Source organism: Astatotilapia calliptera, chromosome 17, assembly GCF_964374335.1.
Source record: "Astatotilapia calliptera chromosome 17, fAstCal68.1, whole genome shotgun sequence".
NCBI classification, from domain to species: domain Eukaryota; kingdom Metazoa; phylum Chordata; class Actinopteri; order Cichliformes; family Cichlidae; genus Astatotilapia; species Astatotilapia calliptera.
In genome coordinates, this window is record NC_137438.1 from 5942367 (window position 1) to 5957969 (window position 15603).

General features: G+C 40.4%; 1 protein-coding gene across 2 annotated transcripts in view; it reads right to left on the reverse strand.

Annotated features, from left to right (window-relative positions):
* Positions 1–9823: 9823 nt before the first annotated feature.
* The window catches only part of LOC113008980 (anoctamin-4), a 60384-nt gene continuing 54604 nt past the window's right edge, over positions 9824–15603 (reverse strand). For both annotated transcript variants that reach the window (XM_026146974.2, XM_080291824.1), the window contains 3 exons: positions 15198–15303; positions 12712–12915; positions 9824–10418 (listed from right to left, as the gene is read on the reverse strand). In XM_026146974.2, coding sequence (XP_026002759.1) covers positions 12724–12915; positions 15198–15303 — 298 coding nt within the window. In that variant the 3' untranslated portion in view covers positions 9824–10418; positions 12712–12723. The remainder of the gene's footprint in view (positions 10419–12711; positions 12916–15197; positions 15304–15603) is intronic.

Sequence of the window (15603 nt, forward strand, 5' to 3'; positions counted from 1 at the left end):
ATTTCTGTTCAGCGCCAGACTTGCTTGTACCCTATATCACTAATTATGTTATGAAAATGACGTATTAACTACTAAAAAACACTGACCTTCGTGTAAATGCTTGGAGCAGACTAACCTGTGAGCTGGAGTGTTCTGGGACGTTATATTTGATCTTTGAATGGCTGCAATCCAGGCCACCCGTTGCGTCTTTGTTACTTCGGAAACATGGCTCGAACAATTTCTCTTCAACGACGTAATCCGATAACAACCGATCTCTTTACCCGTCGGCTTCCTGTGGCTGTCATGCGACCGGCTATTGCAGTTAATAATACAACGGCTTCTTGACATTTTTGTGTTTCTTTTTATCGCTGTGTGACTGATTTTAATTGAAAGCCTGCGTGCCGCTTGCCACGAGTTCCCAGAATCCTTTGCGGTTCTACCCGTGAATGACGTCACATTTTCAATCTCTATATAATATGCATGTTAAATTTTATATTTGGGGTAAAATATCAAGTCTTTTCAAGTAAACCGGTTCAAGTCCAATTCAAGTCCCAAGTCATTGGTGTAAAAGTCCAAGTCAAGTCACAAGTCTTGCAACATTTTTTCAAGTCAAGTCTAAAGTCATAAAATTAATGACTCGAGTCTGACTCGAGTCCAAGTCATGTGACTCGAGTCCACACCTCTGGTACACTGAGGGCCATGCGAGCATTGCAGTTTCAAATTCCTGTGTGTGATTGTAAATATGGTCTTTGACAATAAGGCTAACTTTGACTTTGACTTTGATAATGTCTCTGATTTGAGTAGGTGGTGTTCAGCTGAATCTCCCCAAACAAATCAAATGACGTACAAATGCTTTCTTTTATGTCAACATGCACAAAGCCTGAAGCAAAGCCTTCAAAACTGTTTTATATATTTTTATGCAGATGACACAGTTTTATATGCCAGTGGCTCTTCCTTTGATCTGGCTATTGCAAATGTACAACCTGCTTTTTTTTAACGTTGGTTTTCTTAATTTTTGATTGTGTGGAATACGTAATTTTATTTTATATGGTAATAGCTGTCTATCTTGAGAAAGAGATGTCAAACCCAGTGACAATACCTGTTTAAATAAAGTATTTAATAAGAATTTGTTTTTGTATCTGATGCCATTGAGACCTACTGTATGGGTTGTATTTTATGCTACAGAAAGTGCTCTCTGCCACCTCCATAAAGCCAAACACTTTGGGTGGTAGCTGCTCCTCTTTTGCTGTTGTTGTCCGCTTAAATGTCTGTTATATTACATCTGTATGTGCAATCTGAGGTTTCAACTTGGCTCACATATTCTCCTGGGCTAGCGCATTGCCCTTCAAAAGGCAATTACTCGTTCTAAGACAGCCAGTTTGAGGTGCAGCATGCGATGAGACAGTAAGAGACTGTAGAGACTCAATCGAGGGGCCACTGATACAGCAGATGAAGCTGACCCAGATTCTGTGGGAAGAAGGCAAGAAGAGAGTCTCATCTACAAAGTAATTTCCTCTGTGAGAAAAACACTGGCTGCTTTGCCCTTAAAATTGTCTGATCAAATATTTCAGTCTGAATGTAGGGTCGGTGTCTGGAGAAGATGTGATCTGCTAAGGCATGTTATTAATCCTCATTATCTGTCTAGTGGTGCACACTGCAGATGTGCGAGTGTCTCTGTTACTAAAGACTATCACAGCCAAATGGCTTCACAAGAGTAAAATAAATGAGATGTTCTCAGCTTGAAGAACTTTTAAAGGATTTTTAAAAATTAACTACATTTTTTTTAGTATCAGAAACTTCTCTGGGATTCTTCCTAGGTCTGTATACTATAAGTTCTGCTGTACTTGTACTTGCTTTAGTTTTCTCAGTCTCTGTCCCTATTTGCCCATCTCTTCGGTTCTGGCTGCCAACCAATCACAATATAAAGAGACAGACCTGGGCTTAATCACAATATTTATATGTAAAAGTGTCTTATTTCACCTGACCAAAGTCAAAGTTAAAGCATTTTTTGTCACAGTCCTCTCCTCTTGTGACGTTCTCTCTCTCCAACTCATTTGTATGTAGATGTGTGTTTAGCAAAAGCAGGACTCTCCTTTTGCCTCCAAACACCTGGTTTAATCACAGACCTGTTCCTGATGTCCTGTTCAATCCTCACTGGATCATTGTCTTGCATCAGTTAGTGCAGCCAGGCTCCAAGCCTTAAGTTAATGTTTCCACTTACCTGTGAAAGAGCTGTTTCCCTGTGCTCAGGTCTGCCTGGGGACGGGAGAGTGGTGAGCAGTCTTTGTTTGGATTTGAGAGAGTTTGGACACTGTGGAGTGTCCTAGTGGAGTCTGGGACCATCACAACTGTTGTACTTTGACTAGGAGCTCTACCTGTGCCCAGATCTCGACATTTAGCGGGAAAACGATAATAAATATTTTTATATCAAGGCAATTATCATGGTCTCCATGTCCTCCATTGCAGACCTGCTTTCAGTCTCCCTTTCCTCCTCTTTTGATCTCCTTTTCTCTCTCCCATCAGTTTGCATCCCAGGCAGGTGCACCTGTTTACCATTCAGTGGTACCATTTCAGTCAGGCTTTCACCAGAACGTTACTCATGCGTCGCTTTTGCTGTTTTCAGTTCTACTTTTTGATGGACTTGCCTGCTTGTCTCCACCTCCTCTTCCCATTAGCTGTGCCTGCTGGATGTTCTTACCTGACTCTGTCTCTCATGTGTTTTCTGGAAAAGAAACCCTGTCTTGGAAATCTGGAGTGTAGGAGCTGACCCATGTTTAAGAAAGGAAGACAGAAAGCAGAGAAATAACAGGAAAGACTCTTCTAACAATCACAGACATGACTTACTGACCTGAGATTCTGCTTTTGACCTTTAGAGAACTCTTGGTATTGTGAAATAATCTAAAGTTTTTTCATTAAGCCACTCAGTTGTGTCATGTGTTTGAGCTCTCTTAACTGATTTTATTACTACAATGATGTTATTTTCCATCCAGATCATTTTAACACCTGCTGAGTCACAAACAGCTTCTCACATCAGTGATGTGATCTTACACTATTTTTGAAAAGGGTAGTCCTGTTTTTCTCTTTCTTTCACATGGAAGTGAAAGAGTAAGAGCGCTTTAATGTGGAAAATGGGAAACTGCTTGCTCACCTGAAAATGATCCAGTGCTTGTTGAATTGTTTCTAACAGGCACATTGGTAAGGCCATTTCACATTTGTCCCATTCCTACAGTCATGTGAAAGTTTTCACAGCACTCTGTTGAGGCCGGGGAAGCTCATTCACTCAGTATCTTATAGAACCACCTTCAGCAGCAATAACTTGAGGAATGTCAGCATACTGTTCTTTATGACTTTCAGTTAATTAAGGGTATGTACAGTTTTGTCAAGATCTTGCTAAAGAATTTCAATCAGGTTTAAGGTCTGGACTTTGACTTTGATAGCAACGCCTTCATTCTTTTCTTTTTCTGCTCATTCTTTAGTGAATTTTCTGTTTTATTTGGGAATTTTGTCTGTTGCGTGAGCCAGTTTCAGCCAAACTTTAGCTGTCACACCAAACTTGCCTGACTCTTATGAACTCCCATCCTCCTCACTGCCCTCTCTGCTCTCTAATCATTAGTACACCTAAAGGGCCCTGGGCTAACCCCAGAGACAACAATCCAAAAAGCCAGGAAGCATTCAGCCGTCTCAGTCAGGCGAGAAAACAAGCTGAGAAAACAAAGGTGTCTTCAGTTTACATCAGCATTTCACTTTGTCAGTTTTGAACTGCAGTCAATGTCAGTGGGCATGAACAGTTCATTTTTGATAGTTTTCATTTTTCAAGCGCTGCTATGTCTTTCCTGTAACGACCCACCTTTCAACTGATCGTGTTATAATAATTCCTTCACTGCTAACAATTTTTGTGAAGCCTTCAAAGCCTCTCTCCACCCATTTGAAGCCCTTTTGTGTAATATTTGACTCTGGCTTTAAGTTCGACGAGTAAATTGACTCAGTGGTTAAAAACTGTTTTTCTATTCAATTCATCCATCCATCCATCCATTCGCTACCGCTTATCCTTTTCAGGGTCGCGGGGGGCGCTGGAGCCTATCCCAGCTGTCATAGGGCGAGAGGCGGGGTACACCCTGGACAGGTCGCCAGTCTGTCGCAGGGCTAGGGACAGACAACCATTCACACTCAGATTCACTCGCACATTCACACCTAGTGGCAATTTGAATTATCCAATTAACCTATCCCCACAAGCTGCATGTCTTTGGACGGTGGGAGGAAGCCGGAGTACCCGGAGAGAACCCACGCAAACACGGGGAGAACATGCAAATTCCACACAGAAAGACCCCGGCCCGATGGTGGAATTGAACTCAGGACCTTCTTGCTGTGCGGCAACAGTGCTAACCACCGTGCCACCGTGCTAACCACCGTGCCACCGTGCTAACCACCGTGCCACCGTGCTAACCACCGTGCCACCGTGCTAACCACCGTGCCACCGTGCTGCCCTATTCAATTCAATTCAATTTTATTTATATGGCACCAAATCACAACAATAGTCACCTCAAAGTGCTTTATATTGTAAGGTAGACCCTACAATAATACATACAGAGAAAAACCCAACAATATGACCCCCTAATGAGCAAGCACTTTGGTGACAGTGGGAAGGAAAAACTCCCTTTTAACAGGAAGAAGCCTCCAGCAGAATCAGGCTCAGGGAGGGGCGGGGCCATCTGCTGCGACCGGTTGGGGTCAGAGAAGGAAGACAGGATAAAAGACATGCTGTGGGAGAGAGACAGAGATTAATAACAGGTATGATTCAGTGCAGAGAGGTCTACCAACATATTTGAGTAAGAAAGGTGACTAAAGAATAAATACTCAATGCATCATCTCTACTTCATATCAAAAATTAAGCATTTCCTTTCTGTGAGAGATTGTGAAATTGTTATTCATGCTCTAATGTCCTCCTGCTTGAGATACTGCACTTCACTTTACAATAGTCTCAGTCAGTCTTCTATTTCCTGTCTCCAGCTTGCCTGAAATGCTGCTGTTAGTTGAAACTGAAGTGACATTCACACTGATTTTGCACTGTTACCAGCATGGCCCAAACCAAAAGGAAGATGGTTGACTGAAATGCCTCGGACATGTGCCCGTGTTTTCAAAGAGAAATAAAAGCTCTACTTTCAGTGTTTTACTATGTAGTCAGTAGTAGACTCCAAGAATATGAGAACGTGAGTTTGTGTGTGGAGGAGAAACAGCGTGAAGAATAGTAGATGGAGGAAAATAGAGATGGACATGTCAGCTGTGTCGCTGTGGCAACCACACCGCAAAGCAGCAGGAGTGAGGAGTGTTCAGTTACCTTTTCTTTTTTTTGGTTTCCTGGTATTTGCTGTGATGATCTGGGATGTCACTTCAGGGACTTGCTGTCTAAGGCTTGAGTGTGTGCAAACAGTCTGCCAGGCAGCTTCCAAGAGGTGCTCGTTAACTGTGTACAGAGTAAGCAGCTGGAGCCTTGACATTTAAAGAAGGCGGGTTTCTGGCACACGGCGAGATTTGTCTACATTATGAGGGGGAGAAAACATGTGCTGCCAGCCACCTGGCCTTCTGCTTAAGCCACTGATCGATGCAAATATTACACATGAGAAAGAATTTGTACCTGAAGCCACGATGAAGCTGTGAGCTTTATTTTGTATGTGCATTTGATTTCATCCCGCAAGTTTCATAATAAGAAGAATAAGAAATATGTTATTTATCCCATATTTCAAAAATTATTTTGTAACAACAACAACAATTAGCTGTATAAATGAACTTTTATAAAGTTTTATAAAAGATTTAAAAAATATTTATTATTAATAATACTAATGTATTACATATTTTATATAATACTTTCTCATTATTAATTCATTAATTAGGTGTTCTCGCCTGTAAATGGTGCACAGGGTGGTCAGGACGATCCATGAGGGATAACAGTTCAGGGACCTCTCTACCAAGAATCAAAAATATTGAATTTCAGTCTTTAGTCTTTAGTGTCACTACGTCCAATGCTGCTCCCCCTGGCAGACCACAGCAAAGCACACTTTACTCACCAGCACTAGTGATAGAAAATCTCCATCACTGCAGACACTGAAGCATCTCAGTTTACTTAAGAAACAGAACCCAGACATGGACAGTGTAGACATCATCCTTTTCCTTCTGAAGTTGATTTCTTCCAGACCACTACACAAAATCCTCTACTAGTGCCCTGCACTCGTCCTCCTGTCCATCACTCAGTAATTCAACCAGGTGAACAGGAATGGAGTAAGCACAGTTCCCTGAAGAGCTTCTCTACAACACATAGCCAGCCTGTCTGTCTGGTAGTCAATGATCCATGGGATGGTGGGCATGTTCCTTGACATTTCCTGTTGCTTCTCTCTCTCTCCGCAGCAGCAGCTGAATTGTATTAAATGCACTTAAGAAATCAAAGAAGGCCATCCTCAACGTGCAGCTGTTCCTTCGGGATCTCTGCAGATAATCAAATGTTTGCATCATATGTGGTGTGAAGGCAACCGCCTGATACTTATGGTATCAACTTTGGTACAGGATCCAGGCAAGATATTTTCCACCACACAGCAATGGCTTCATGCTGACTCGGGTTGTAAATGTGACGACTTAGGATCACAGACTCCTGGCTAGCTGCAGGTCCTCAGAACCTTGGGTGTGTGTGTATGTGTGTGTGAGAGAGAGAGATAGAGAAAAAGAGAGAGAGCGTGAGAAAGCAGTGAGGATATGTGGAGAACAGGGTGTGTAGTGGAGGAGGTAGCAGGGGGGCTGTGAACTAGATGTAGCAATGTTTCAGCAGGCTGCCCACCGGTTGTGGTTACACACCACAGTGCTTAAATGGAACAGGGAACTGACTAGCCATTATAACAAATGACTGTCTTTTCCTCTTCCTCTAAATTTGTATGTAAATCACTGTGCAAGTCCACCAAATTAGAGCCAGCAGTAAAATAAAATTATCCACAAAAGTTTAGGTGCTGATGCAGCTACTCACAGAAGCTGGCATGATGCCACAATAATGAATGCATTAATTTCAAAGTCTGGCTTTCCTAATTGTTGATTTACTTTAATGCTAGGGGGAATACAACTCCTAGCATTTAATGTCTGAAGTCAGCTCTCTGTGAGATGCTTAAAGAAAGTTTGCAATGTTCTGTATTTTTTTTTTATCAGCCAAGCTACCTTGACTAATAATACAGCCCAGGGACTCTTGTTAAAGCAGCTATGAGGAGACTAAGACCTTCACGTTACCAACAATTAAATTCATCACACACAACAATCACAGTATTGACAAGCATTTATGTTTCTGTCTGCTTGCAAGTAAGTAGAATACTTTTTGGAGATGGGGTCCGGGAGCCACCGCCAGCCCCCTTCAAGGCCTTCGTCAATTCATGTTTAAGCCATGCACCTCTATCTACTAAAACGCTGTCAAACCTCAAATGAGGACGTGGGCCCAGTGAGTGAACTCTCCTTTTATCTTTGTTTTGGTCTCCTCCACCGCCTTTGCAGACAAAAATCTGGCTGTTTTGCCACAGAGACCTCCTCTCAGGGGGTTTATTGGCTAAAAAAAACAGCAAAACAGCAGCATTCTGCATTTAAAAATGGCACTTAAATGAACAGGAGTGAATGGAACTTTAGGGTTTCAACCAACTTTCTGTGGTTTCACTAAACAATAAGCAGTACCTTTCATGTTAGACTTAGTCATTTGATCCATTTGAGATCCAGAGAATACAGAGCTTTATAACAACATAACCTGAAAACCACAGAGATTCTTTTAAATGTTGTCAGTAAGAGGAGAAAATGCTGAGGTTAGCTCTTTCTGCCCTGCGATGCATTCTAATTTCCACATATGCCTTGTTACTTTTTCACTGCATGCGTACCTTTCAACTATAGTGATTTCACAGAGTGCCGAACTGCCAAAATACAGGATATGAGGAAATGTCAGATGTTATCCTCTGACAGCCTTATGTAACTCCTGAGCGTGTGTCAGGGGTAATCCTCTTACAGGGGAGAAAAGTCCCCTTAATAGGAAACAAAACAGTTTGCCTCCTCTGTCCCCTGCTTTTAATAATCAAATTGCAGCTTGCGCAAAGGCCACCACACCAAAGTAATCCATGCTGGAGGACAATCCTCTGCTCTTTAATCTATGATTATTTGCATGTTCAAAATGACCAGATAGTGACAGACCATTGACAAACAGATGTGTTTGGGCTTAGGAAAACATCTTATTGATGATAGCAATGATTCCTTCATTTTTGTGTATGATCTACAAAAGAGTGCAAATCTAGAGGCTGTCGTGGAATTTATAGGAATTCATTAATTTGCTTTGAGCTATGGCTCTGTCTTCATCGGGGTATTATTAATATTGCAAGAGGTTGCACAGTTAACAAAATGTGAACTGCAAATTAAGGCTCTGACTCCCTCTGTTGGTGTGGGATGATAAATGCTGGCGTTACTCAGGATTAGAGTATTTCAAATGCACAACAATTCACACCTCTGAACTCAATACCTGGTGGTGTCACGAAAGATTTGAGCAGTGAAAGTGATGTTAAAAAACAGCAATACAACCCTACAAAACAGAGTCCATTACAGATAAAGTTGCTCTTCTTAATACAAGAAAGAATGAATAAAAAAAGAAGACTCTGTGTTAAATTTACTTGGATCTGGCACCATTTTAACGATATCTGGTTGAGATGGCAGACTTTGGAAAAGTCAGTGACAGTTTTGTAAAGAGTAACCAATCAAAAAAGTTACAGCCATTGGTTTCACTTTTAGCAAAACATGTTAGAATGATTATTTTCTTCGTTCCCTGGTTACCAAGACTCAGGAGAACGATTCAAATAAAACCAAAAATTACATTTTCTGATTGTGTACTGTTAGTAGAAAAGTACTGGTTTTTACACTTGCCTGGAAAGTGAAATGTTACTTCATTTCTAGCCGGGGACAATAATCCCCTTTGGTGATGCATCAGGAAGTGTGAAACTGTCAAAACAAACATGTGGAGCTACCTGTGGTGGTGACCCCGTATGGCAGGGGAGCAGCCAGAAGTGGCTCTCAGTGATGACTTCGACCTCAGTTCGTTAATGTGACCCAGTGGTGAGTGCTTTTCCACATGGGAAGAGAGTCCTGGGTCAAAATCAGAGTTGTGAACCTCATGTTGTTTGTCTTGGCTCAGAGCACTCTCGAAAAGAGACTCTTAATTTCAAGAGTTCTACTTCCTGTTAAAATAAAAAAGTAACTTGAAGTCTGATATCTTCCTCTCAAATGCGGGGTAATAAAAGTACTCTATGAAGTAGCAGAAAATAGTTACTTTACCATGTTCACTTTTATTTTAACCTTTTCATTGGGAAATATATTTTAAGAAAATAATGAACCAATTGTAGAAGAAGTATGAGAGTAAATACTCATTAATAAAGTTATTATCCATTTGATTATTGCTGACTGTTTTTATCCCATTGGTTCGTATTGGTTTGCACCTCTAAAGAAAGTTGACACTTTTGCCTCTGTGGTTTTACTGTGGAATTAATTAACTAGAAATATATATGAGTCTGTTTCCTTGAAGTAGGAACTCAATTAAATAAATACACCTTTTTCACTTTTTAGTGAGTGCTGACTCACCTGCTATGAAAAAAAAGTAAAAATATGTAAAAAAAAAAAAAAAAAAGCTGGATGCAGTGAAAGAATTTTCCATATTCAATTTTTACAGTTGTCTCCCTGTACTTTTAAACCATGCATTAAACTTACCATGACGTTTTTTTTTCAGTGTTAATGACAATAATGTCTAAATAAAAAACATCTACTGACTCAAGATATAATCAAGAAAGGGAAAGTCAAATGTCTTTACAATAAATAATATTTATTACTGCAGTTATCAATCTAAATTCAAGTGGAAAGCATTTCCAATATAGGCAAACTGTGGACAGCGCCATAGCCTTGATAGAATAGGTCTTTACATTACTTAATTTTTCTTGCACTACACTATAGCAGAGCATATAAGCCTGACATTCATTTAAATACATTTATTTACAGTGAAGCAAAATGTGAACTCCCTTAGCAAGAAGAAATGTAAACAGGGTTTGTTACCTAGTAAGCTCAGGAGAGTAGGTCCTCTCATCTAAAACAGAAAATGTGGAAAAGTTTCATCTTGCTTAAAATCTACATTCAGGATCTGAAGATGTACCCTGCTGAGAGTCCAAACTGGAAGGGAAAAAGTAGCAAATCCCACTGCCAAATGTTCCAGAGCACTTCTCTTAGTTTTGCAGACATGGGCTCCAAAGTCACTGTTACGGTGAGCTAGATGCAGTTCAGAAACTGTCCAACAGGAGGGGCTGGTCTGACATAGCAGGAGGAAGGGATGAGAGTCCAGTACATGCAGGAAACCCGGCACTCTCCCTCTGCTGTGCTGTGAAAACCAAAGACCTGCTGACTACCTGGAAATAAGAGACACTCGTGTAAAGCTTGCAAACACCGAGAAACATTTCAAACAAACAGCTTTATTTACATTTTTTTGGATCGCAGTTTGAATACACTTTGTACTGAATATACACGGCATTCATCCATGGCAGCAGAAAACTGCTTTTAATGTCATCTTTTGAGCAATAACTTGAACTGTAGCTTAGTAACTTTACTCTGTAATGAATTTAAATGTCTGGGTTTTAGTCCAGTAACAGAAAATGCCAACTAAAAGTGACTATAACACTTATTAAACACAAGAACTTTCATTTCCTGGTCATACAACTGTACATTTATTAAGTCGATATTAGATGGGCTTTTGAATTTCTGTGGATAGACTGGATATAGATAAAAAACATAAACCAGGCTTTCAATCAGTTCACATTTTCAGTCAGAACTAAACGTTAGCACAATTTGCTAGTTAGCTAGAGTAAATACAAGACTGCAACAGCTGTTCTGGTGGACTGAAATTTGTAGTCCCCATAAGAAGATGCTAGTTGTGAGTAAATGGCAACTACCAGAGCTGAAAACGGAAGCTAATGCATTAATGCCAAATACTGCATTTCCTCAAGACTGTCTCCAAAGACCCCCTTGGTAAAACATCATAGCGGAAACAGGGACGCTTACAGCCTTATACAAAAAAGGCTTTTGGTCTCTATAGCTGAGTCACACCGCTAAGTATTTAATAACTCGGACTTTTTAAACTTTTAAAACTTAGCGGTAAAAATCTTTAAAAGGTAGTAAAGCCAGAACATTCTCATTCCCAACGCGCAACATACTGACAATTTCTCACAGCCCGAGGAGTCTCATAGTGACACGAGAGGTACCCTTCTGCGTCCTTATGAGATGCTCCAGATTCTCAATTGAATCCAACAGAATGCCGCTCGTGGTGGGAACACACGCTTCGAGCAGAGGCTCCAGCCCTCGCTTCCAGCCTGAACCAGAACCTTAACCATAAGCTTAAACCTATCACGTAGTGTTTTCCAGAGTGATTCATGATCAGAACATAAAACACATTTACATGTATAGATTCATTCCTTTCGGCTCTCATGCCTCAGAATGCGTAACATACCGACGATCTGTCACATGCGCCGGTATGTTATGCGTTGGGATGAGAACGTGGTGAGTAAAGCGGTAAATGCCACTACAAATCAAACCTCTCTGTGTGACTTAGCAGACACTTATGTCTGCATATGTCGCCCATCCACTTTATGGTATTCTAATTTTAGGCACTAAATACCGGCTAAAAGAACAGCAGTGGTCAAATTAATAACTTTAAACCATCAACATGGGTCTTCACCAGTGTACTGGTGTAACGCATTACAAAGTAAACATTACACCAGTAACTAATACAACGCATGCAAAGTAATATGATTCATCACATTACATGTGTCCATAATACTGTAATGTAATATGTTAATATGATACTAAATTCGGCAATTATATTGCAGTTACAATTATCTCTTTACGTCTGTTACAAAGGTTCTTCAGTTATCAGCAGCAGAAATGAAAAAAAAACCACCCCACATCGAACACTTTTTTTTTGTCTTGTGTACTTGCACTACAATCAACTGAATTTGGGTGGAGTAAAATGGTGGAGCGGCATCAGCTTTGAGGAGTTATGTGCATCACTTTTATTTTAATTTCACAAAATTAACACAAGCCCACAAGCCACATTTTACTGATAAAGCAACTTTATTTTTTGCACATGTCTGCACAGACAGCATGCTAAGGCAAAGCTAGCCAAAAACCCAGAGTATATGCCGACCCCAACCCAGCAACCAAACGCTGATCTTTAATAGGCTTGATCTTCACTTAGTTAAATGATGAGTCATCAGACTTGAAGCCTCTGTTTCCACCTGTTCATGCCACTTAAGTAGAATCACTGCAGCAGCCCCTTTGAGGTTTCTTTGCTTTGTGTTCATATGCAACTACTAAAAGAAAGATTGTAGGCCTGTCCTCACTAGGATAGGGATTTGGGCTGATGTGTGGGACTGTAGCCTCAGGTTTGTTAAATAGTAATTACATGACACTGTGTTTCAGGTCATTTTACAGAGTAACTGGAAAGTAATGTAACGAGTAGTGTAAAAATTTTTTACTCTTTCTGGTGAGTAATTCAGTAACATACTTACATTTAATAAAAGTAATAAAGCAATACTTTTCCTAAATAACAACCCCAACGCTGGTCTTCACAAACAAATAAATGACATCATGGTAGCCATTTTTGATATACAGCCTTAATAGAGCTGAAGAAAATCTCTCTACATGTACCTGTTGGTGTGTTCAGGGCCATTCCTTATGGTGGACCCTGTCTTTCTTCTTCTTCTCGTTTTTTTCCTTTTGCAGTCTCTCTAACTCAGCCTCATACATCATCTCCTGGATCAAGTATTTCTCCCTGCGCATTCTGTCTCGCAGGTCCTTGGGAAGGTCGGGGATCAGGTATGCGATCAGAGTCTTGATGGCAAAGACCATATGCTACAAAAACACAGAACTTTATCAGAAATCCCAGAGCTATACCTCCACTATGCTAAGAACTTTGAAGTGATAAGATGCAGTAATGCTTTTCTTCTTTGATTGTTATGTCCTAATAGGAAAGACTGGCTCTTTATCAGTTAAATGCTTCACAAAGCATAACAAATGATTTGAAAGATGGTAAAAAATTTCCGAGTGACACGTTTATTTGAGCCTCTTCTCTGATAAATACACTGTACCCGAGCAGCTCTAATCTGGATTTATAAAATGCTTTTTTTACACCTCCTAAATCTGGATTAGTTGCAATGTTACTTAGAGCGTGTGAGCTAAAATAGAAGAGTGCACTCCTCCAGCCGCTGAAAGCTGGAACAGGTCGCTCAGAATGCCAAACACAGGAAGCAGAACATGTTTTTTTTAAATTGCATGACTCTATTTTGGTCACAGCAACGTTAGAACATGACTGGGCTTCTGTGGCTGCACTTTTCTGCAATTCATCAAATCTTTAGTCTCTAAATGATTTGAGTTGATGGGTCATGGTTAAAAATATTCACTAGAGCCATGTCTCTATTAGGCTTTTTTAGATTTGAGAAAAATATTGAGAAAAATACAGTTCTATGAAAATGTATTTAACCCCTTCATGATTTCTTACTTTTTTGCATATTTGTAACACTTGCATGTTTCAGATCATTGAACACTTTTATTATTATTCAAAAGTAACCCCAGTAAATGCAAAATGCAATTTTAAATTATTTTTAAGGGGAAAACAATCCATCTAAACATAACTGGTTGTGCCGCCCAAGAACTGCAATCAAGTGTGCCAACTGGCAATGAGTCTTTCACTTCATTGTGGAGAAATTGAGGCATTCTCTTTGCAAAACTGTTTTAATTTAGCAACACTGGAGGGTTTTCAGACATGAACGGCCTTTTAAGGTCAAAGATTTAAGTTCAGACTTTGACTAGTCACTCCAAAACCTGAAGTTTCGTTATTTTTAGCCATTCAGAGGTGGACTCTCTGGTGTATTTGGGATCATCGTCCTGCTGCAGAAGTGAGCTTGTGCTTCAGGACATGAACTGATGGCCTGACATTCTCCTTCAGGATTTTCTGGTAGAGAGCATAATTCATGGCTCCACCAATTACAGCAAGTTGTCCAAATCCTGAAGCAGCAAGGTAGGCCGAGATCACCACACTGTTACAACCATGTCTGCCTGCTTGTATGATGTTGTGTTAGTTTTATGGCAGATGTTTTTCTTCTCTCGCCCCAACCGGTTGCAGCAGATGGCCCCGCCCCTCCCTGAGCCTGGTTCTGCCGGAGGTTTCTTCCTGTTAAAAGGGAGTTTTTCCTTCCCACTGTCGCCAAAGTGCTTGCTCATAGGGGGTCATATGATTGTTGGGTTTTTCTCTGTATCTATGAAGCGCCTTGAGGCAACTTTTGTTGTGATTTGGCGTTATATAAATAAAATTGAATTGAATTGAATAGAATAGATGTAAGATAGTTTCTGGCAATTGTGAAATGAGCCTTTATGTTCTTTTTGGTCAGCTGTGGCTGTCTCCACCAACTCTCCCCTGGTGCCATTGTTGCCCAGTGTCTTTCTTATTTTTGAGCCATGACCTTTGACCTTTAGGGACAATTTACGTCTGCAGTTCTCTTGTAACCTCCTTGATAAGTTGCTGATGCACTCATAGAGAAATTTTGGAAGGGTGGACTTTCCTGTGAATGCTCCAAGTTTTCTCCATTTGTGAATAACGACCTCCCTCAGCCTTAGAAATGCCTTTGTAACCCTTCCACCCCGGTGTCGATGACTTTGTCTCTCATCTGTTCTCTCAGATCTTCTTGAGTTTCTTTAGATCGTGTCATGATGTTCCTCCTTTATGAGATCTCTTAGACCTCTTCAGCTTCTCAGACAGGTTCTATTTAAGTGAATTCTTGATTCAACAGGTCTTCCTGGGTGTGGCTCGTAATCTAAAACAAATTTTTCTAAAAAAAAAATATGGTTCACAACAACTAATTCACCTAGACTAAGGTCGAGGTAAGATAGCTTTTTTGATCAATGAAATCATAATTTAAAAACTGAAATTTGCATTTACTCTTTTTATCTTTCTATAAAATTAGAATTAGTTTGAAGGGGGAAAGAAGGGAGTCAAGTACTTTTTCACAGCACTGCTGGTTGGTCCTGATAAATAAGAGAGAAAGGTGAAAACCTGTTGACAAAATAATAAGAAGGAATCCAATTCCAAAGGCAGCCTGCAGCCTGCTGTCATTTGTCAGTGACTACAAAAGACTGACCTCAAAAACAATGATGAAGGCCAGCCGGGCTGCCAGGACGTGCCAGAACTGCAGAGTGTAAGAGTAAGGCTCTGCAGAATCTGGAGGCTCCCTGTAGTCACGATACCTAAAAGGGGAGGGGAAAAAAGAGAAAGGTCAAAGTTCATCCTACAGAAACACTGATGACTCATTTACCGTATTTCCCGGACTACAAAGCGCACCTGAATATTAGCCGCACAAGCTAAAATCCGGGGAAAATCCTGTTTTGTACATACATTAGCCGCACCTGACTAAAAGCCGCAGGTGTTTCAATGTTGACTTATCATATGTAAGAGAATATGCACAAAGGGAATTGTCAGGAAAGAGATGGCTGTTTGGAGACATCACTTTTATTAATATTTTGAAAAACAAGTTATGGGTACATATT